Below are 24,739 nucleotides of genomic sequence, written 5' to 3' on the forward strand. Positions count from 1 at the left end.
TCCTATTCAAGGAGGTGAAGAGGGGCAGGAAAGAACAACTTTTAGATGAATGTAATGAGGACGACTTGTTATAGACTGTTGCTGTCAACAGTCATTTTCTGATTCTAATAGAATGATAGTACTGGAAATAGGTGTGATTTTTTTTTTTTTTCTAACCATCGTATTTTTTTGCTGAAGTTAGTTGTGTTTTACCCTCAACTATTTAAGTAAGGGTATTAGCAGCAGGACTGGTGAAGTAGCATGGCAAAGACTCTTACTACTCCTTTTGTGTAGTTGGAGAGCAGCATTCTTGATATCTGCTGCCTAATTTTTTTTTTTTTTTTTTTTTTTTGCTTTCTTTCCCTTCCTCTCCTTTGGTGTGCTTTTGCCATACATATACTGCTTTATATTATAGTTTAATTCTATGTATCATGTCTACCCCTAACCAGGATATAAACTCCTTGAAGAGAATCTGAAACTTGTTTTGCAATTTCCCTTGGTACATGTAACAGTGCTTTCCATATGGCAGACATTTAGCAAGTTTTATTTAGTAATAATGATTACCTGGTTTCACCACTTATGAAGGTACTGTTTTCCTGATGTCTGTTTTCCTTAAGTAATGATACTAAGTATTTATTTAATTGATTTTCTTTCATACCTTACATAAATATAATTGAATATTTATTTTAGCAATTCTATTAAGTTAAACTCTTGTAAATTAATTCAAAGACTGACTCTACTAATGTATGTTTCTAGCTCATAGGGTGTCCTCTTGATCTACTTGAATTGAGGTAATTTTGTAATAATTAGAGAAATAATTGTGATCACTCAATTCAAAACTACATATTCTAATCACAGCTGTAACCATGACATAGACAATTTATTGTATTGAATATGTAAGTAATGCAAAGCCAGTGTTGATTTTCCATATTGCACTGGATTGTAAAACCTGAGTTGATAGGAGATAACACCATGAGTTAAATAAATAAAAACTGGTGAGCATCGAGGCTTAGATGTTGAGGCAGTTAAAAACTAATTCATTTCCAGGGCACTTGGGTGGCTCAGTCAGTTAAGCATCCAGCTCTTGATTTTGGCTCAGGTCATCATCTCATGGTTTGTGGGATCGAGCCCCATGTTGGGCTCTGGGCTGACTGTGCAGAACCTGCTTGGGATTCTCTCTCTCCCTCTCTCTATCCCTCTCCCTCCCTCTCTGTGTGCTTGTGTGAGCTTTCTCTCTCTCTCTGTCCTCTCTCAGACAAATTTGAAAATTTATATATATATATATGTGTGTGTGTGTGTGTATATATATATATATATATATATATATAAAAGCTAATTGCCATGATAATTTGGATAATGGTAACAAGTCATCTTGTTGAAATAGAATTACATTGGGGCGCCTGGGTGGCTCAGTCGGTTGAGCGGCCGACTTCGGCTCAGGTCATGATCTCACGGTCCGTGAGTTCGAGCCCCGCGTCAGGCTCTATGCTGACAGCTCAGAGCCTGGAGCCCGTTTCAGATTCTGTGTCTCCCTCTCTCTCTGACCCTCCCCCGTTCATGCTCTGTCTCTCTCTGTCTCAAAAATAAATAAACGTTAAAAAAAAATAAAAAAAAAAGAAATAGAATTACATTGTTTTTGACAAACCTTTTGTTAAGTCTAGGGCTTTAGTGATATTTGATAGATTCAGTTATTATGGCTAATCATATCCTGGAAGAGTACTGTCCTTGCCAATTTTCAAACCTAATCTGATTTTTACACTTGAAATAATTTGGAAATTAATTCCCTATCTTTTAAATTTTCCTGGTTGTGAGCACTGGTGAGAATCTTTATTTTAAAGAGTGTTCGGGAGTACCTGGGTGGCTCAGTCATTTGAGCACCCAACTCTTGATTTTGTCTCAGGTCATGATCTCACGGTTTGTGAGATCTCTGTGCTGACAGCACAGAGCCTACTTGGGATCCTCTCTCTTCCTCTCTCTCTTTCCCTCCCCGCCCCCCTCCATAAATAAACAAACATAAAAAAATAAAGAATATGTTTGAAATAGGACCTATCAAGAATATATGCCTCATATACTTTAGTTTTTTTTTAAATGATGACTGGTAGAATGAATTTTGTAACAAGATATAGACACCGCGTTGTCCTAACTTGTTTTCTCTTTTTAAGGCAGATCTTTTTGTTTGTTTTGGTGGTGGTAATGTCTGGTGCTTGTCTACACATTCTGAACATCATTAAGCAGTAGGATAATCTTGTAAAATTAGAGCTAAGTGGCCAATCCGTACATTGAGACTAGCACCCAGTTTCAGGTCCATTAAAGTAATAAGGCCATCTTTTGAGATACAGGAAAACATCATAACTTCTGTTTTTTTCCACACGTGTATTTTTATTTTTCTTCCATATCATGTGTTTGTTTTATCAGTTTTATAATGCTTAACGTATTAGTAATACAGTACATATCTCATTTATAAATGAATAACTACAGATGTTGTTCCATGCTTACCTATAAGAGTATTTAGTCAAAATAGCTTGAAGACCACAGTTCTGACAAAGTCACTAATCCTAGAGAATGGACATTACGTGGAGAACATGTGATCTTTTGAGAGTGATAGGCACAGGTCCAGAGTGATAAAATATATAGCAAGAGTTATTTGATATAGATTGAAATATATAGATCAAGAAGCTCATTTATATTGCTTCTTCATTATAAAACATAAAAATGGTCCCTATGGTTTATTTTCCAAGTTAGGAGGAGTTTTAATAGTTGTAAGTAGCGTATGTATGACATTTTAATAGTTCAGAGCAGTGTAAGTTTAGGCATAAGTTTTCCACATGTAGTGGTTCTTCGTTTTCTGGCTACAGCTGACCTTTATGCAGGACTTTTTGTATTTAGTGGTGGACTGCTATAAATGTTGGTTCTTTTTTAAGACAATCTTTTTTGTCTCTTGTGTCTTCCTGGTGGAGGGAATATAAAGTAACTTTTAAAATTTTTAAACAAATTGTTATAAATTAGATTATGAGAGACATATTTTCTCCTTTTCCCAAAGTTGTTAAAATTTGTGGGTATTGCTTTTATAGCCAGAAAAAAAATACTTAAAGGAATTAATATAAATAACTTCTACTAGTACCAAAAACAGTCTACATAGGTATTAGTTGTGATGGGGGAGGAGGTAGGAGAGAAGAAAAAAAAAACAAAAAAAAACAGTGAAACAGGACAAGTAGCAAGAAAGCATTACAAATAGGAAGAAGAAAGTTACATGACAAGTTAAATTTACTATAGCAATAATGTAAATGGGATAAAATTATCTTCTACAAGAAGGCTTACTGCATAGCTTTTTTTCCCAAAAAGCTTAGTTATATACTGAGTATAGGACACATGCGTAAGCAGAATGATTGAAAGAAATTGAAAATTCAAGAGTAGGGATAGCAGGCAAATTATAATAGAGAGCAAAAGGGGTCACAATGTTAATGTTTAATTTGACAGAGTTTAAAACGTGATATATGGAACAGATCATAATGGTGAAGTATGTAAGCCATAGTACTGATATCATGGATCAGTATGTGTCAGGTTACACAGAACTAAAATGTAAATGATACAAAATGTCAATAAAGAGAATTATTAGATCTTAAAAGAAGTTTAGAAATTTTAGAGTTCTTCTCTAAATTTGTGACAGATCCAGATGATAATTATATTATTCCTATATTCTGTATTTTTATTTCAGTTGAGGTACAAGACTAATAAAGACCTATATTCTGAAAACAGAAAATATATCTTCTTCATGACTCATGAGATATTTATAAAAATTGGCCATGTTTTTGGTCACAAAGAAAATTTCAGATAATTCCAAAGAGTAGATAGAAATAGTAGGTATCCTAGATTCTCTGCCCATGGTGAAATGAAATTAGAGCTAAGTAATAAAGATGAGGAGGGAATTTGGTAATTTTCTTATCTTCTGTAACACTCTCGGGTTAAAGAAAAAAATCAAAACTGCAGTTTTAAGATATGTAAATAATATGATAACACCAAAGTATACAGTGTTTTGTTTTCTGATAAAAAAAACAAAGCAATAAAAAAACCCTGTATAGTCTGGCTTCAGGAAGATAGTGGAAGGACAGTATTCAAAACAAATGTTCCTTAATTGTTGTTAATGTGCAAGGCATTTTAGTTCCATGTGAGCTGTAACCCTGGATGAGACTCTGAGCTTTGGAGCTTGTAATTGGATGGATTTTATTATAGAAAGCACGTCGGTGGTAAATTATTGGGGATGTGTATATGGAAAGACTATAATTTCTTTGTTAAGAAACTGTAGAGTTCATTATGATCATTTTAATTTTGAAAAGCAGTATTTGCAGTACCCAAATGGAAGGAAGTAGGTTGTTAGAGTAGATTGACTAAACTGTGTAGAATGTCTGGAGATCTTGCTTCCTTTTTACCTCTGGCTCCTGTTGGCAGTTCTCTTTCATTGGACAATTCTGTTTTATCCCTCTGGGCCAGATTCTTCATACATAAATGAGGAAATTGAATTACAATATGAGGTTCTTTATACATGTTATTTTTGTGTAGCTATGAATAAGTTGATTTAAGTAGTATTGAGCATTGATTCCTTTTCAGTCTGTAGAGACTAAACTTAAGTCCTGGTGGGGGAGAAAGACAAACTTACAGTTCCGTACAAGCAGAGGGGTCACATATATCTGAAACCAAGGGTAGAGATGGAGAAAGAAAAGCCTTGGGGAAGGTTTCACAGAGTTGGTGTGACACCTGAGCTGCTCTTGGAGATAAGAGTTTGTCAGGGGAACACAAAAGGAGAGGGTTGTCTGCTCAGGAAGTAGTAGAATGTATAGGGGCAGAGAAGGGAGTGTTGTACATTTGGGAAACTGCAGTTCATTTGGCACTTTGTAGTTAGCATGGATTTATAGTGGAGTAGCAAGACATTAAGCACCAAGGTATATGGGAGCCAAATTGTAAAAAATACAGGCTTTAACTTTAAGATGGTAATTAACCATGGAAGTGTTTGTTTGTTTGTTTGTTTGTTTGTTTGTTTTAGTGGTGTTGGGATGTAGCCCAATTGAGATAGATGCAGAGATAGCAGTGAAGAAACTGGCAGTCCAGGGGAGACATGATTGAGTCTTAATTAAAGTAATGGCAGTGAAGATGATGGGTAGATTTTAGAATAGGTCTCTGAATGGGTGAACAAGCATCTGACAGCCCTGGAAATATATGCAAGATTTAATATGTGAATGTATTTTCCTTTGGAGAGGGTCTGCAAACTTCATCAGGTCATATATGAAAGAGCTGTTAGGGTAAATATGTATCATAAGGAAACTTGGCAGGGTGACATTCTACAGACTATGAAGTTTAAATTTTACATAATTTATCAGTGACTAATCTAATTTTTTTTCACTTTTTATAGTGGACAGGCCAAAAGCTCAGCAAGTTCGAACCTCTAGTACAATAAGGCGAACCTCTTCTTTGGATACGATAACAGGACCTTATCTCACAGGACAGTGGCCACGGGATCCTCATGTTCATTACCCTTCATGCATGAAAGATAAAGCTACTCAGGTAAAATGAGCAAATCAAAATCAGTTTTATTACCCTGCAGTTCTGTTTTGATCACAATAAAGAAAATGTAATTTCATCACATTTTTCCAAATTTGAAATATATTCAACCAAAGAAGGAAGCCATTTCTTTTAATAAGCTTTAGACTAATGGTTTATTGTCATTTCGGTTTTAAAAGTTTTAAAATTATTTAAAATTTAATAAAGAGCACATCAGTTTATATTACATGGTTTTTGAGACTTAGAGTTTTAAGAATTGCTTAACAGAAATTAACATAACTAGTAAGTACATTAGAAAATATAAATAATTTTTGAAGAAAAGTTTACACAATTTTTGAAAGTAATTTATAAAGTACTAGCACATGGCTAAGGAAATTCATGTTATAGGATTTTGTTTAATTTTTTTTTTAATGTTTGCTTATTTTTGAGAGAGAGAGAGAGCATGAGCAGGGGAGGGGAAAAGAGAGAGAGGGAGACACAGAATCCAAAGCAGGCTCCAAGCTGTGAGCTGTCAGCACAGAGCCCGACACGGGCCTCGAACCCACAAATTAGGAGATCATGACCTGAGCTGAAATCCGATGCTCGACCAACTGAGCCACCCAGGTGTCCCTGTTTGTTTAAAACCGAAGACTAGAAACCTTGATATCTAAATAGAACGTTTACTGTTTGTCACACTTTTTCTGCTTATGGAAGGTTCCCCAAACTTTTGATTTGAGAAGCTTTTCCTTCCAAGTCAGGGAAAAATATGAAAATATCTTACTTTATGATTTCTGAGTTCTTGACCATTTCTTCATAATAGTCGTCAATCAGCATTTTGAAGAATATTAAAAGTTTAAGAGACGGTTGCTGGCCTTAAAGAACTTACAGCATAGTTAGGAAGATAAGATGTAAATTCATGAAAATCAGTAATAGAAGATAGTATATAATTAGATGTTTGATGAATGGAGCATTTAAATGTTAGAGGATTCAAAGGAATGAGAAGATTTGAAGCTTTCTAGGTTAGGGAAATGGAAGTATTTGAGTTTCATGTCTGAAGAAAAAGGGAGGAAATTTGGACATGATCTTCTCAGTGCTTATAATTTTCTCAGAGAAGCTTGAAACCATGAAATTAGCTTCTTTATTATCCATCTTATCAGTTTTGTCTTTGCAATATTTTATGCTATCCATAGTCTTTTGCTTTCCATTCTTTGCTTTATGAGGAAAAGGATCAGTTTGATGTGGTAGGCAATGGGCTTCTCAAGTAGAAATAACTAGCAGAACTCAGAGATGTGGGTCTGGACACTTAGAATTGGACACAGATAATTCAAGACCATCTTTTTGGAAGAGTAGGGTTCACAAGTGTGATAAAGTGTAGACATGGTATATAAAGAAAGAAGATCAAGAGACCAAGGACTTCCTCTTTGGAAAAGCACACAGGGAAAGAGAAAAATGCACACTAATATATTTACCTGGAAGCAACAAGAAGAGGAGGGGATTAACATTTACTGACTGTAGATCATGTGCTGCATTTCTTACATCCCGAGTTTCATTTAGTTCTCACAAGAACAATGTAAGATGACACAGATGGGGAAGCAGAGACTCTGAGAAGCTAAGGGACTTACTGAGGATCATAAAGGTAGGAAGTGTTGGAGCCAGGTGTCAAATATAGATTAATTTGTCAATCATTCTGAGCTTCAGTTTTATGGTGCTGTTAGAATAAATAGAATAGTGTGCTTGTGTGTTTCACCTAGTGGAGTAACTGGCATGGTATTTAAAGATGGCAGCTTTTCTTTTTAGGTTTTAAAAAATCCTACTTTTTATTGAGTATATGCTTTATGCAGATGGTATCCGGAAACAGAGGAGCCAGGTAAAGAGCAAAAGCTAAGAGAAGAATTGCAGTAGTCTAGCCTTAGGAGCCAAAGGGAAAGATGTTCTAAGGAAGAATTGTTAACACCATCAGGTGCCAAAGAGAGAGGTCATGGAGAATAAGGACTAAAGTTAAGGATTAGGGGCACATTATCTTGGAGAGTTTAGTATTGAAGTTACAGAGGAGGAAACTCCGATATTCCAGAATTAAGAAGAAAACTAGATGGAGATAGAAAAGAGGGCTCTGGGTATGCTTCTTAAGCTTGTCTGTTTCTTTATCTGTGTGACAAGGTTAGTGAAACCTAACTCATGATAATGTTATGTAACTATACATGACAATATATGAAAGTGAATGTCAGTACCCATGGTAGGTTATTAGTAGTGGATACAGATAGGCCCATTTGCAACATTTGCATGGTTTGGAGCAAATATAAATGAAGACCCACATACCATATGTGTATAACAAACTGTTATATAAGATATATTTTGTCCTTCCACTTTGGCAAATAAACCTTCACATGGACCTTGAACGTCAAGTTGGAACTAAGAAATCCTGGATTCTTCAGACCTACATGCCAGGATGTGTCTGCATGCTCTGATCCCACCCCATCTTCTGAGCCTAAGCCCGTATCTCTTCCTACCCTACACACCATTCTATTCTCTGAGAGGGGGCTTCACACATATGTTTCAATGCCCCAGTTCTCACATCCATGCTTTGTTCGTACTCCTTCAGGAAGTGAGACCCAGGGAATAGGTTCTTTCACAACTTAGAAGCCAGGCTGCTCTGTTTAGGCAAGGAATTCCTGGGTCTAGGTTACCCAGAGCTTAGTCCGTGGTAGAGGTGTGGGCTCATGGTGTGTATGTCCTTTTGGACCCATGATCTCTTCACCTTTGGGGAGGGGTGTGGGTAGAAGAGGGCCAGAGTAGTTCCTCCTAAAACTCAAGGTCCAGGACAGAGGTCTGACTGGGTCTCTATGTAGGTCATTTATTTGAGAAACAATATTGAAAGGAAGGTAAAACATAGGCCTCACTTTACAGATGAGATACTGAGGCATGGGGAAGTTAAGTAATTTGTACTTGGTTATATAGCTAATAAAAATAAAGAAATTTGAACTCAGATTTGGCTGATTCCAAAGCTTTTGCTTTTTCTTGAGTTCTCCACTGTTTCTCATAGTAACCCCTGAAGCATATAGACTTAACCCAGTGTTTACTTTAGAAGCATAAGAAATGGTCTTGCCCCCAAGCATCTGTTGGTTTAATTGAAGGTACAAGAGATGAACATGTGAGATGTTTTTTGTTTTTATTTTTTTACTGTCACATCCATTCTTTCTGGATTAACTCTTGAACTCTGAGCGATGCAAATAGAAGATTTTGTTTATTTAGGGTAAGTTAGTGGAGAGAAGGTGGTACAGTCGCTTGCTACAAATATTGCTATCTAGGCTGTCTGGTTTTGGTGGAGGGTGTCTCTAGGATTTTTTCTTTCACATTTCCATATTTCAACTACCTTAATTATTGAGGGTTAGGAATAAAATTCTCAATATTTAATATACTTACACATTGGGCCTTTTCAAAAGTGTAGCATAGTGTTGTGAAAATCACTGTGGACTTTGGAGATGCATCATGTGTTCAAATTAAGGCCCAGTATGAGAGAACCTTGTGGGATGATGGAAGATTTGTATATCTTGATAGAGGTTTTGGTTATATGAGTGAATGCATTTTTCAGAACTTACACAAGTATACATTTGTGTGTTTTACTATAGAACTTTAAAAATATAGAGCCTAAACAAATATTGAACTCTAATCAGATGTTCAGGAGTGAAATGTACTGCTGTCTGCAGCTTACTTTGAAATGAATCAAAAATAAGATCAGTTGATGGATAGGTAGATATATGAAGCAAATATAGCAAAATGTTACATAGAGAATCTAAATGTTGGCTTTTTTAGTGCTCATGAGGCAGTTATTTTCAGTAAACTTTAAGGTTGAGTATTTTAAAATGTTGGGAGAATAATCATGGCCACTGAATTAACCGTTGTGTGGTCCAAACTTCAGTTTCCTCTATTAATTGAAATAGCAGACCAAATTTGCAGAATCACATATTTACACTGAGGACTGAAAGAGACCACTTCACATATTTAAGGCTAATGAGGAAATGGATCATTGCCAGCTTATTAGAATAGTCTGTGTAGCTTAATAGAAATAAAAACTAAAAACCTTTTGTGGAATTTGATATTACTTTAATATATCAGCCTTGCAGATAAAACCCTTTTTTAAACAAAAATTTATTACCAACTCCCAAAATTGAACCTACAGTTAAAGTTACAGTAATCAGTAGTATATTCTCAGTTTTGACCATGTTATCTAAAGCTTCATCTCAGATTTACAGTTCTGAGTGTGAGCATGTTTTTAAATGAGAAAGTAGTACATACACTTTCCATAAAGGGTTCAAACAATAAAAACAGTATAGAGCAATAATAAAGCATGTTTCTTCTGAGTTCCCAAGTATGGTAGCAAATATACACATTCTCTTCACAAATATACACATTTTCTCTCCATGGCACATTGTAGGATTTTACTTCTCTGCCCACTTAACGTTAAGTTTGGCCATGAAACTTATTATAGGAAGAGGCTGGAAGAGACCTGGCGTACTAAAACCAGACAAGGCCACCACAAAAAAAGAAAATTAAAAGCTCGTATCCCTGATTAATTTAGATGCAAAACACCTCAACAAAATATTAACAAACCTAATTCAATAGTACATTAAAAGGATCATACACCATGATCAGTGGGATTTATTCCAGGAAGCAAGGTTGGTTCAACATTTGCAAAATTGTTCAGTGTGATACATCACATTAACAAAATGAAGGATAAAAATGATATGATCATCTCAATAGATGCAGAAAAAGCATTGGTCAGAATTCAGCGTTCATCTGTGAAAAAAACTTTCAACTAAGCGAGTATAGAGAGAATGTATCTCTACATAATAAAGGCCATGTGTGACAAGCCCATAACTAACATCATACTCAATGGTGAAAAACTGAAAGCTTTTTCTCTAACACCAGGAACAAGATAAAGATGCTCACTCTCACCACTTTTATTCAACATATATTGGACATCTTAGCCACAGCAGTAAGGCAATAAGAAAGAAAATAGAGAAATAAAAAAGAAATAAAAGGCTTCCACATTGGAGAGGAAGAAGTAAAACTGTCACTATTTGCAGATGACATGATGCTCTATACAGAAGACACTGAAAACTTGGTCAGAAGGCTGATAGAACTAATGAATTCAGTATGAAGTTGCATGATACAAGATCAACATACAGAAATCTGTTGTGTTTCTTTACACTAATGTATCAGAAAGAGATACTAAGAAAGTCCCATTTAAAATTGCATTTAAAATGGCGTCTGGGTGGCTCAGTGGGTTAAGTGTCCAACTTCGGCTCAGGTCATGATCTTGGGGTCCGTGAGTGTGAGCCCCATGTTGGGCTCTGTGCTGACACCTCAGAGCCTGGAGCGTGCTTCAGATTCTGTGTGTCTCTCTCTCTGCCCCACCCCAGCTTACCCTGTGTGTGTGTGTGTCTCAAAAATAAACATTAAAATTGCATCAAAAAGAATAAAATACCTAGGAAATAATTTAACCAAGGAGGTAAAAAACTGGCACATGAAAACTATATAAGACATTGACTAAAGAAACTGAAGAAGATACAAACAAATAGAAATATATTCCATGCTCATGTATTGGAAGAATTAATATTGTTAAAATGTTCATGCTACCCCAAGTAATTTACAGATTCAGTATAATCCCTGTCAAAATTCCAATGACATTTTTTACAGAAACAAAACAAATAATCCTAAAATTTGTATTGAGCCACAGAAGACCCTGAATAGCCAAAGCATCTTGATAACAAGAAAGCTTGAGACATCATACTCTGATTTAAAACTATATTACAAAGCTATAGTAATCGAAACAGTATGGTATTGGTGTAAAAACAAACACATAGGTCAATGGAACAGAATAGAGAGCCAAGAAATAAACCCATGCATATATGGTCAATTAGTTTATCACAAAGGAGCAAGGAATATACAGTTGAGAAGGGACAAGTCTTTTCAATAAATGATGCTGGGAAAACAGGACCACTATCATACCCCATACACAAAATTTAATTCAAAATGGATCAGCGACTTGAATGTAAGACCTGAAACCATAAAAATTATAGAAGAAAACCTAGGTGGTAAGCTCCTTTATGTGGGTCTTGGTGATGATTTTTTGTATTTGACATTAAAAGCAAAGGCAACAAAAGAAAAAGTAAATAAGTAGGGCTACATCAGACTAAAAAACTTCTGCACAGCAAAGGAAACAATAAAATGAAAAGGCCTCCTACTAAACAGGAGAAAATATTTGCAAATTATATCCAGAATATCAAAGAAGTGCTATAGCTCAATAGCAAAAGAACAAACAATCCAATTAAAAAATGGACAGAAGATCTGAATCCACATGTTTCCAGAGAAGATATTTAGATGGCCAGAAGGAAAATGAAAAGATGCTCAGCATCACTAATGATCAGGGAAACGTAATCAAAACCACAGTGAGATAGCACCTCATATTTATACAAATAACTGTTATCAAAAAACCAGAGTTAGCCAGGATGGGGAAAAAAGTAAATAATTGTGCATTGCTGGTGAGAAAGTAGATTGTTGCAGCCACCATGGAAGACGGTATGGAGTTTCTTCAAAAAATTAAAAATAGGGGCGCCTGGGTGGCGCAGTCGGTTAAGCGTCTGACTTCAGCCAGGTCACGATCTCGCGGTCCGTGAGTTCGAGCCCCGCGTCAGGCTCTGGGCTGATGGCTTGGAGCCTGTTTCCGATTCTGCGTCTCCCTCTCTCTCTGCCCCTCCCCCGTTCATGCTCTGTCTCTCTCTGTCCCAAAAATAAATAAACATTGAAAAAAAAATTTAAAAAAAAAATTAAAAATAGAATTACCACATGATCCAGTAATTCCACTTCTGGGTATTTATCCAAAGAAGACAAAAACACTAACCCCAAAAGATACTTGTACCCCCATGTTCATTAGAGCATTATTTACAATAACTGAGGTATGAAAGCAGCCTAAGTGTTCACCAACAGATGAGTACATAAAGAAGTTATGGTGTGTGTATGCAATGGAATATTATTCAGCCATAAAAAAGCATGAAATCCAGCCATTTACAGCAACATAAATGGACCTTGAAGACATTTTACTTCAGTGAAATAAATCAAAGACAAATATGATCAAATAAGATCTCACTTACATGTGGAATCTTAAGAAAAATAAGCTCATAGGTGCAAAGAATAGATTGATGGTTGCTGGGAGTTAGGGGGTGGGCTAAATGGGTGAAGGGAGTCAAAAGGTACAAACTTCTAATTATAAAATAAATAATTTGTCTAGGGATGTACAGCATGGCAACTGTAGCTAATAATCTCGTATCGCGTATTTAAAATTTGCCAAGAGGGGTGTCTGGGTGGCTCAGTCAAACATCTGACTTTGGCTCTGGTCATGATCTCACGGTTTGTGAGTTCTAGCCTTGCATTGGGCTCTGTACTGACAGCTCAGAGCTTGGAACCTGCTTTGGAATCTGTGCCCCATCTCCTTTGCCCCTCCCCTGCCTGTGCATTTAGTCTTTCTCAAAAATGAATAAACATTAAAAAAAAGTTGCCAAGAAAGAAAATCTTAAAAGTTCTCATTACAAGAAAAAATTTCCATAATTATGAGTGGTAACAATGTTATCTAGACTTATTGTGGTGATCATTTCACAGTGTATACAAGTACTGAATTATTAGGTTGTACACCTTAAGCTAATATAATACTATATGTCAGATCTCAATAAACTTAAAAACAGAGCTGGTGCTTTTCACTCTGACAAGAGCAGCATTAAGCATAGTTATTTTACTAATTGTTTTTCTTCTTAAATCAGAAGTGATTTTTCAGATGTGAAATACCATTTCATCATTGAAATGAATATGTTGTTTTGACTCAACCTATAATATAGTGAATTTCTTTAATAGATTACTTAATAATTGGTCATGATTACATTTCTGGAATAAATGCTATGTATGGAATTCTCTTTTAAAAATAATACAGTGGCAAATAAAGCATTTGTTAATATTATATTTGTTTCAAAATTCAGAAACGGGGTCTGAATTTTTTTTTATTTTTCATAATGTAATCCTTAGTGTTATACTTGCTTAATGAAAAGATTTTGTAAGATTTCCTTCCTTTGTGCTTTGGAACAATGGTGAAAATATCATCCCAATTACCTGTTACTTGGGTCTGAAAAAATTTTACCTATGAAGCTAACTAGACTAGTATGTTTTTAGATGGTAACTCTTTCAGTAAAATCTTAATTGTTTTCCAGTGGTTCTTGGTTTTAGTTTCTATTTCTTTTGTTTGGTATTTTCATTTGAATATAATCCATTTCATCCCACTTTTCAAGTGTATTTGCATAGTTGCACAAAATATTCTTGTATAATTCTTTTAATTTCTTGTAAATCTGTAGTTTTCTTTTCTCACTTATAATACTGCATATCTGTGTTTTGAGTGATTAAATTTATTAGGTTATATAGCACAAAAAAGATGTTAAGGTGTTGAATTTATTTTCCTGTTTTTCTTTTTTCTAGTTCATTGCCCTCTGACTTTACTCGATCATTGCACTTTTTTCTGCCTTCCTGGAGTGTATTTTTTTCCCTAGATTCTAGAGATAAATGCTTAATTTTTGTATTTGTGGTATTATTTCTTATTCAGTAATACAAGTGATTTTTATGTCAAGATTTATCCTCTGAGCTCAGCTTTGGTTAGTATATAATGTTTCCATTATTTATATTTTGCGAGATAACTGTAGTTTCAGTTTTGATATCCTGTTTAGTATATGAGAGTTTTTGTTTTGTTTTTAATTTCTAAATGGTTAAAGTTGCTTTTCCTAGTAAAAATATAATTTCTAGTTTTATTACATTTAGAGTATAGAATTATACATCTTTGAAAACTTGGGTGAAATTTTCTTTGTGGCCTAATGTTAAGATCGTGTTTGTTTCTTTTAATGCTCTGTGAGTATTTGAAAATGAAGTATAGTCTTTACTTTTAGATACAGAATTCATTACATATTCAGTGTTATTATATTATTCAGCTTCCATATAGCCCCTTTGATTTATTTCTGTTTGTTCCATCATAAGCTGGCAGTTACTGAATTAAAATTTCTGTCAATGTATGTTTCCAGTGGTTATTGCTTATATATCTTAAGAATATAGATGTGTAAAGATTTATGTCCATTGTATCTTCCTTCTGGTTAGTATTGATTATTATTATGGGATACTCTGTCTTGATTAATATTTTTCCTCTGAATTTAGTCTTTTTATGATATAAATTAATATTGAAAACTCTGTTTTATTTTTGTTTTCCATTGGTCAGGAGCTCTGGTTCTGGAATCAAGACTGGTTTTGAATCTTCACTCTAGCATTATCCAACTTTCTAATTCTGGGCAAATTACTTTACCTCTATGTCTGGGTTTTCTCATTTGTTAATGGAATAGTATACTTCATAGGATTATCATAAGGGTTAAATTGAGTTAATGCATTTGAAATGCTAAGAATAGTGACCAATACATTAAGTGTCAATAAATACTTGCTATTATTATTTACATTAACTAGCAGAGAGGGAGAAAGGTGAATGTTTGGATAGTTGCCATGGTACTGTGGATTCACTTCTGGAAAGGGAAACTTCAAAAGGAAATTTCTTCCTCTTTTCTTTCACCTCTTTCCCATGGTTTTTATTTCTTAGTTTGTTTTTGTCTTTTGTCTTTCTGTTCTGGCAAATCTTGCTTATTGCTGGAAATGATTAGCTTTGTGCTATTTACTTATTTATCTATCCATTCATTTATTTTGGAGTCATCCATCCCATCACTTGTTCCCTATTAGGGAAAAATGGTGTGGTGAGCTTGGCAGTTTTTAAAAAATTGATGGGCAATTGAGGTGAAAATAGCTTTTCTGTATGTAAATCTTTCCACTTTGACGACCTATCTACCCCCCCCCATTCATTTTCCCTCCAGATTTAGTATCGGAGGCAACTTTAGAATTGCTCTTACTTACTTTTTACATTCTTTGAGAGGTAGTACGTGGGATGGTTAGATCTTAAGTGAAATTCTGCATACTCTGCTTTTATTTTTCAGATGATGTTTTTCTTTGGCATTTTATTGTTTAAAATTAATTTTCAGGGGCACCTGGGTGGCTGAGTCATTTAAGCGGTCAACTCTTGATTTCAGCTCAGGTCATGATCTCATGGTTCATCGGTCTGTGTTGAGCTTCTCACTGACAGCGTGGAGCCTGCTTGGGATTCTTCCACGTGCTGTCTTTCTCTGTCAAAACTAAGTAAACATTAAAATAATAAAATTAATTTTAAAATTTGGAGGATGAAACGTTTGAACATGCCGGGAAGTATATAAAATAGCATTTTTATTTATTTTTCTTAATTTCATTAAGTTTGAGTGTATGATTTATGATCCTACCTCTATGCCAGCATCTTTCTCTAGAAATTTATTTATTTTTATTTATTTTTAAGAAACTGTTCAGGAATAAGTACTTAGCATTTGGCTTTAGCTACATTTGATAAAGTCAACAATTCTGAACTCAAATACATAAATTTTTTGCTATTTAAATGACATTTTAAAAAATCGATCCTTTTCCTCCCTTTGTGAACAGAGCTTGACTGAGGAGGACTTTAATCAAAGGAGTGGATATTATACCTCAAATAGTAATAGATCTGAAAGAGAACTTTCAGTTTTATACTCCGATCAAAAACTCATTTCCTGACCAAAAGTCATGCTTACTAACAGCTGTTTGGGTTTCCTGTGCCCTTATTAAGCAAGTTTGTTTAAGAAGCAGCAGTTGATGGAACAATTTCGGAGAGTGCGAGGCTTTTCTGGAAATGGAAACAAGTCTGAAGACTTGGCCATCTTGGCCTCTTACATTGCATTCCAGGGACATTGTTTCTTTTATTGAGCCAGTCCCTAACTGGCTGTTGAGTAAATGTATAAAGATTCCTTCCTGTTGAGGATCACCTTTACTTTCTCTTTCAGCTATTAGCAAATTCAGAGAGAGATCCTATAATCCTGGAGTTCAACAGTCCACACGAAAGTAGTCATGTTCCTAATTTAGGGAGTAATATTTTTGGTTGCCAAAGGAATATACTCAGCTATACTGATGAAAAAGTTAAACCCGTGGCTAAGATATTTAATATTTTATTCATAAAGTTCAAATACTATCACTAAAATTACCAGAAACTCAAAATTGTACTTACTAATTTTTAATAAGTAATATATTCATTTGATTCAAAAGTAAAAGAATTTAGTAAAGAGCCTTCCCCATACCCCTGTACTTGGGTTTCCTCCCATTACCAGAAACATTTAACAGGTAGCAAAATACCTGCTTTCCTTAGTCTTTTCCCCCATGCCTTTACCCTAATTTAGCTCTAGGTAAAATTGTGAAGTAGTTTGTGTTTATTTGGAACAGCCCTCTTCTTCTCTCAACTTGGCTTTTGTTATCTGTACATTGGTTCTCATCCTTTTATATCTTTTAACCCATCAATTTTCTGTTAAAAATGCTGTAACTAATAAATAATTACCATTTACTTGGACATCTGTTAGTTATATTAAGCTTTAAGAATTTAAGAATTAAATCATAGTTAAGTGCATAGTATGAGAAAGTAATATGCCTGTCCACTTATTAATAACTACTTTGTATAAATGAATTATTGGAATAAGATATATGACATTGATAGGAAACATGAGTATAAACCAAGTGAAAACAGTTCCCATTGCTGTTGGAATTCTCATAGCTTTGGGGGGATAACTATTTTTGGGAGATAACTGTTGCAATGAGGATTACAAAAAATAATGCATGTTAAGCTTGCTAGCACAGCATCTAGGACATGGTGGGTATTTGTAAATGTTAGTTGCCTTTGGTTTAGAATCTATAATATTTTACTATCATTAGGCTTAAATACAATGATACTGAATTAAGTGGACAGAGAAAGTCACTAACATCAACAATTGATTATGCGATTATGGGCATTAAGTCTGAGTTGATAGGAAATGGAGTAGAAATTATACAGATAACTCCACAGCATGGTAGGGGCCTGAAACTCAGTAAATAATTCCTGGTAATTCAGTCCTAAGTAGCTGTCGTTGCCTACTGTGCAGTCTTACAAGTAAGAAATGGCACTTCACATCTGTGGGTCCAAGGATGGGAAAGGGGAGTTATATTGTTGAGGAAACTCCTCCATTCCTCATCACTTAGGTGTCTTATGCTACCAGTTGAGCACTGTTAGTTTTTTAATGACTTTGGAATCGTGTGGAAATATTTTTGGAAGATATCTCCTCATCACCTATATTGCTGATTTTCTCTCAGGTATGAGAGATTTTTTAAAATGCTATCAAGAAACAACAAAGGTAATTTATCTCTTGGATAATTCAGAGGCAGTTATATTCCGGTGTGATTGTTAAAAAGGGTTTGGAAATACTCTTTTTAAAAAAGTAAATTGCTTTCACTTTTTTACATGTGGAATTAATTTTTTGAAACCCAGCAACCAAGGTAAATTGTAACTTAAAAGATGGTAATACCATAGAATACATTCTAATAATGTCTAAAAACTGAAAATTAGATCTCCTCATTTGATTTTAAATCTATTCCAATAGTATGATAGAACTTGTCAGAAAGGGTATTATTAAGTGTACATTCCAAGTAATAAATTGAATATTGTTCATACTTTTAAGTCCTCACATAACTATCTCAAGCTGGTTATATGTCAGTAGCCTATTAGTAACTGTTTCTCTAAAAAGCCAGAGAATAGTACATCTTTTTAAGTTTTTATTTTATTTATTTTGAGAGAGAGAGAAAGCGGGTGCGCATGGGTTGGGGAGGGGCAGCGAGGGGAGAGAGAGAATCCCAAGCAGGCTCCGTTCTTCCTACTGAACCTGACATGGAGCGCAGTCTCATGACTGTGGGATCATAACCTGAGCTGAAATCAAGAGTAGGATGCTTAACTGACAGAGCTACCCAGGTGCCCCGAGAATAACATTTTTAATGTATACTTTATTTTACATTGCGTCTTTAATTTTTGTGTTACATGTTCTCCACGTGACTTAAGAAACCTAACTGGATGGGTTATTAATGTGCAGTGCCTCCTCGCCTCTTCTATTGTATTACTTGACTAGTGCCTCTATGTGACTTGAAACTTGTCAAGAAAAGCATGACAGAAAATACCAGTTATTTTCAAGAAGGTGCAAACAATCCTTGAGACTTTCAGGTTCAGCAGTACATGGCTTTTTTAAATTGAAAAATGATTGATTTATAATTGCCTCATTTACCTAAAAATTTTAGTAACAGTTTTATTGAGATATAACTTATATACCGTATGGTTCATATATTTAAAAGTGTACAGTTCAGTGGTTCTTCATATATTGAGGGTTGTGCAACCGTTGCTGTAATCAAGTTTACAATATTTTCAGCACTCCAAAAAGAAAGCGCTGTACTCGTTAGCAGTTACTGTTTGTCCCCAGTCCTCTTTCTCTCAGTGGTAGGCACCCATGAATCTACTCTCTGCCTCTGTAGATTTGTATGTTCTGAACAGTTCAAATAAATGGACTCATGCAATTTGTGGCCTTTTGTGTCTGGCTATTACTAAGTATGGTATTTGTAAGGTTCATTGATCTTGTAACATGTATCAGTACTTCATTCTTTTTTATTGCTAACTAATATTCTGGGGTATAGACTCGAATTTATTTATACATTCATGAGTTGATGTACTGCTGTGACAATTTGTGCGCAAGATTTTGTGTGGACACATACTTTGATTTCTCTGAGAGTTGCTGGATCATATGGTAGCTCTGTGTTTAACATTATCAGGAGAACATTTTTAGATACTTTTGCCTTCACATAATTAAAGTGTACCATGAAAGGCATACCTGAACTGAATTATAACTTCCTATCAGTATTCTCATCAATAACTTCCCACTAGTATTTCTCAGTGTTTGACATTTCAATGACCTTCAGTTTTCAGTTACTCTAAACACTTAAATGTTCCTGCTTTTCTAAAATCTCCAACTCCAGGGGCACCTGGGTGGCTTAGTAGTTGAAGTGTCTGACTCTTGATTTTGGCTCAGGTCATGATCTCACTGTTCTTGAGTTTGAGCCCCACACCGGGCTCTGTGCTGACCGTGTGTCTCCCGTCGCTTTCTGCCCCTACTCTGCTTGTGCTTTCTCTCTCAAAATAAATAAACTTAAAAAAGAAATTTAAAATCACCAACTCCATTTCCATAGCCGGTAGTTGGTGATCTATATGTAGTCCGGAGTCTGGGTCCCTTATAGTCTGGAGAAAACCCTAACCCTCCTAGTCAAAAGAAACCTGAAAAATATTTTATGTAATGTATACTAACATTCTTTTTTTTTTTTTTATGAAGTTAATTTTTTTTTAATGTTTTTATTTATTTTTGACAGAGAGACAGAGCCTGAGCAGGGGAGGGGCAGAGAGAGAGGGAGACACAGAATCTGAAGCAGACTCCAGGCTCTGAGCTGTCAGCTCAGAGCCTGACGTGGGGCTCGAACCCACAGACTGCGAGATCATGACCTGAGCTGAAGTCGGACGCTCAACCGACTGAGCCACCCAGGCGCCCCTACTAACATTCTAACTTAATGTAATGTGTAGTCTGTCTCCCAAAATAGATTTGACATTTGTGTCTCAAGTTAGGAGGGCTTCCTTAGTGTAGGTGTGTGCACACTTACCAGTCATAAAGCAGAGCTGTCTTAGTATTATTTTTTTTTAAAATCCTGTTGTAAATTTTGAAAATAGTAATCATTGTAGAAAATTTAGAAAATACCAAAAAACCACTTAATTAGTTGCCTATATGCCTAACATCCAGACATAGCCATTTCTTTTTTTTTTTAAATTTTTTTTTTCAACGTTTATTTATTTTTGGGACAGAGAGAGACAGAGCATGAACGGGGGAGGGGCAGAGAGAGAGGGAGACACAGAATCCGAAACAGGCTCCAGGCTCCGAGCAGTCAGCACAGAGCCTGACGCGGGGCTCGAACTCACGGACCGCGAGATCGTGACCTGGCTGAAGTCGGACGCTTAACCGACTGCGCCACCCAGGCGCCCCTTTTTTTATTTTTTATTTTTTTTAAATTTTCAGACATAGCCATTTCTTAACATTTTGATATGTATCTTTCTATATTTTTATTATTTACATTTAAAAAATAAATAAAAATAAAGGCTTTTAAAAATAGAATTCACATAGGTAGTATTTTGTAACCTTTTTAATAAGTCATAGCATTTTCCCATTCCATTCAGTGTTCCTAAACATGATTTTAAGTCTTTTTTTCCCCTGATTTTTATTCTCATTCAGCTGAAAAAAATTATGGATTTACAATAGCATAATCTAGAATCCTCACTACTATTTATAGTTTGAAATATCTCTTTCTAGCGCTTTTCTGTTTGTGTGTATTTGCTTACTGAAGTGGGATTGTCATCCATGTGCAGTGGTTTTCACATTGTGAGAATATACCACAATTTTTCATTTCCCTACTAATAGACATTTAATTTATTTCCATTGCATCTCTGGGGGTACATCTCAGGTTAATTCTTAGAAATAGAATTACTGTGAATATTGTTAAGGTTGTCGGCACACTTATGATTGCTTTTTCTCAAATTAGCATTTCTTACAGAGTATGGCAGATTATTTCATTTTATCATGTGTAGCACACCTGCAATAATTAATTTCTGTGGTATTTCCTGTTTTCAGAAATTGCAATTGGCTAACAGTCTCCCTCCCCCTCACCGTAACCTTAAGAAATATAGCTTCTTAACTCTTCTGAATAAGTTCCCTGTTTACTAATCTGGAAAATCACAAACCATTACTTCACAGATTTTCATTCAATTGTGTGTTGAGCACACTGCGGCCTAATTAGATATAGATTTTGTACACTTTGCTTAAATACACTGGCACGTTAATCCTTTGCTAGGGACTATTGCTTAATGTTCCTCAGTAAAGAAAAATTTCTCCCTTTCAATATAACTTTCTACATGGCTCCAAATGATATTTACATTAGTGTATGGTAATTTCCAAAGATGTAATTATATGCAAATTGATATTATACTTGTTAATGGATATTAGCCTACAAGGAAAATGAGTGGATATATGGTCAGCAGGCACCTTGAGTGCAAAATCTATTATTCATTTTTATTTCCTTAGTCTAATAGTGGTTTTCAAACTTCAGTTTGCATCAGAATCATCTGGAGAGCTTGTTAAAACGTAGATTGCTGAACTGTATCTAAGAATTCCAGATTTAGTAATTCTGGGATTGACCCTGAGAATCTGCATCTCTTATATTATCCCAGATGAGGCAGGTGCTGCTTGTCCACAGACCACGCTTTGAAACTGGTCTAACCTGATGAACACATAACTTGCTATGTAGTTGAAGTGTGATAAAAAAGAAAAAAAAATTGAGCATGTAACTGCTGCAATCACTGAGTTCCTAAAGCTTTTTCAGCAGAACTCTTTCTTTTCTATGGTATTTGTTAGCAAGTGAAACAACTATATATATTTGTGTCTAGTTATGAAACTGTTTATACCTGTATACTATTATCAGAAGAACAAAGGGATAACAATAGTAGAATCATAATCTTTTTTCTGCTCATTTTAATTTTTATTTTATTGTTTTAAAGGCATTTTTTTTTAGTCTTTATTTATTTTGTGAGAGAGAGAATGAGAAAGGCATGTGCACTCAAGAGTCAGGGGCACCCAGGTGGCTCAGTCGGTTAAGCATCCCACTCTTGATCTCAGCTCAGGTCATGATCTCATGGTTCATGAGTTTGAGCTCCATGTTGGGCTCTGCCCTGGCAGCATGGAGCCTCTTGGGATTCTGTCTCTCCCTCTCTCTGCCCCTTTTTCTGCTCATGTGTGCAAGCTCGCTCTCTCTCTCTCTCTCTCTCTCTCTCTCTCAATCTCTCAATAAATACATAAATAAATAATCAAGAGTTAGACACTTAACCAACTGAGCCACCCAGGCACCCCTGTGCTCCTTTTTAATGCTTCATAACTCTTTATTTCAGCTCAGGTCATGATCCCAAGATTGTGGGATTGAGCCCTGCCTTGGGCTCTGTGTTGAGCCTGGAGCCTTGTTAAGATATTCTCTCTTTCTTCCCCTCCTGGCTCCTTCTCCTTTTGCCCCCCACCCCCCCCCCCCCGAGCTCCCCACTCATGCTCCCTCTCTCTCTCTGTCCAAAAATAAAAATAAATCTTAAAAAAAATTTTTTTAATAAAAGCTTTTTAGAAGCTTAAACATTTTTTTATTAGTGGTTATATTTATAAATAATGAAGGGTTTGTAAATTGTCTTTTAAAACTTTTTATAACTTAAAATCGATCTGTAATCACAATGACTAATGTAATTGATTCATGTAATTCCATTTCATGTCTTGCCATCTTGATCTGTTATTAAAATACTAAGGATCATCTCTTTAAGTGTTGTAAAATAGTTAGCAGTCAGTAATCATATTTCCAATATTGATTATAAACTACATTAAATTCCAAGACCAAAGATTTAACTGTATAAAACATAGATTTTTAACTTTTGCATAAGAGGTGCCTGTCTGGCTGAGTTGGTGGAACATGAAACTCTTGATATTGGGGTCATGAGTTCAAGCCCCACACTGGGTGAAGAGCTTACTTTAAAAAAAAAAAAAATGTTTTACTTAAGTTTTAAATAAGATCATGAGAATTTTATCAAGTACTTAGGTTTTTTGTTTTTTGTTTTTTGGGGTTTTTTTTTTTTTGGTTTTGTGGGTTGTTGTGGAAGTAGCTTTGGGCTCTTGCATATTGAAAAAAGTACTTTCTTGCTAGGAGCTAATTTGCCCTTGCTAGTTTGTGAATAAAGCCTATTATAAAATTCTCCAGTGTTCACATCTATAAGGGACCATTACCCAGAATATACAAAGACTTTTAAAGCTCAACAACAAGAAAACAAACAACCTGATTAAAAAATGGGCCAGAGACCTTAATAGATACTTCACCAAGAAAGATGGCAAACAAGCATATGAAAAGATGGCTTCACATCATTTGTCATCAGAGAAATGCAAATTAAAACACACCTATTAGAATGGCCAAAATCCAGGACACTGATAATACCAGATGCTGGCCGGGATGCAGAGCAATGGGAACTTCCATTCATTGCTGGTGGGAATGTGATACACTACAGCTGCTTTGGAAGACAGTTCGGCAGCTCTGGAAAGCAGTGTGGAGGTTCCTCAGAAAATTAAAAATAGACCTACCCTATGACCCAGCAATAGCACTGCTAGGAATTTATCCAAGGGATACAGGAGTACTGATGCATAGGGGCACTTGTACCCCAATGTTCATAGCAGCACTCTCAACAATAGCCAAATTATGGAAAGAGCCTAAATGTCCATCAACTGATGAATGGATAAAGAAATTGTGGTATATATACACAATGGAATACTATGTGGCAATGAGAAAAAATGAAATATGGCCTTTTGTAGCAACGTGGATGGAACTGGAGAGTGTGATGCTAAGTGAAATAAGCCATACAGAGAAAGACAGATACCATATGTTTTCACTCTTATGTGGATCCTGAGAAACTTAACAGGAACCCATGGGGGAGGGGAAGGAAAAAAAAAAAAAAGAGGTTAGAGTGGGAGAGAGCCAAAGCATAAGAGACTGTTAAAAACTGAGAACAAACTGAGGGTTGATGGGGGGTGGGAGGGAGGGGAGGGTGGGTGATGGGTATTGAGGAGGGCACCTTTTGGGATGAGCACTGGGTGTTATATGGAAACCAATTTGTCAATAAATTTCATATATATTAAAAAAAAAAGAAGACAGTTCGGCAGTTTCTTACAAAACTGAATGTAGCTTTTTCACACCGTCCAGCATTTGTGCTCCTTGGTATTTACCCAAAGGAGTTGCAAACTTTTGTCCATACAAAAACCTGGACACAGATAACATCTATGCAGCTTTATTCATAATTCCCAAAACTTGGAAGCAGCCAAGGTGTCCTTCCGTAGGTGAATGAGTAAGTGTGGTGCATCCAGACAACTGTATTACTGAGCACTAAGAAGAAATGTGCCATAAAGCTGTGAAAAGACATGGACGAGCCTTAAATATACATTACTGAGTGAAAGAAGCCACTCTGAAAATGTGACCCTACCATACGATCCCAACGATACGACATTCTGGAAAAGGCCAAAAAGGAGAAAGTAAAAACATCAGTGGTTGCCAGGATTTAGGGGATAAGGAGAGGAATGAAGAGGTAGAACACAGAGGATTTTTA

The 24,739-nt window shown here is 35.5% G+C and overlaps 1 protein-coding gene across 1 annotated transcript in view; it reads left to right on the forward strand.

Annotated features, from left to right (window-relative positions):
- The window catches only part of GLCCI1 (glucocorticoid induced 1), a 123,061-nt gene that overhangs the window by 44,361 nt on the left and 53,961 nt on the right, over positions 1-24,739 (forward strand). Inside the window, exon 3 of the mRNA XM_047095229.1 lies at positions 5,384-5,535. Within this exon, the coding sequence (XP_046951185.1) occupies positions 5,384-5,535 (152 nt within the window). The remainder of the gene's footprint in view (positions 1-5,383; positions 5,536-24,739) is intronic.

The sequence above is a fragment of the Lynx rufus genome, unplaced genomic scaffold, assembly GCF_022079265.1.
Source record: "Lynx rufus isolate CCGP_SWC_20201006 ecotype Redwood Valley unplaced genomic scaffold, mLynRuf1.p SCAF_4, whole genome shotgun sequence".
NCBI classification, from domain to species: domain Eukaryota; kingdom Metazoa; phylum Chordata; class Mammalia; order Carnivora; family Felidae; genus Lynx; species Lynx rufus.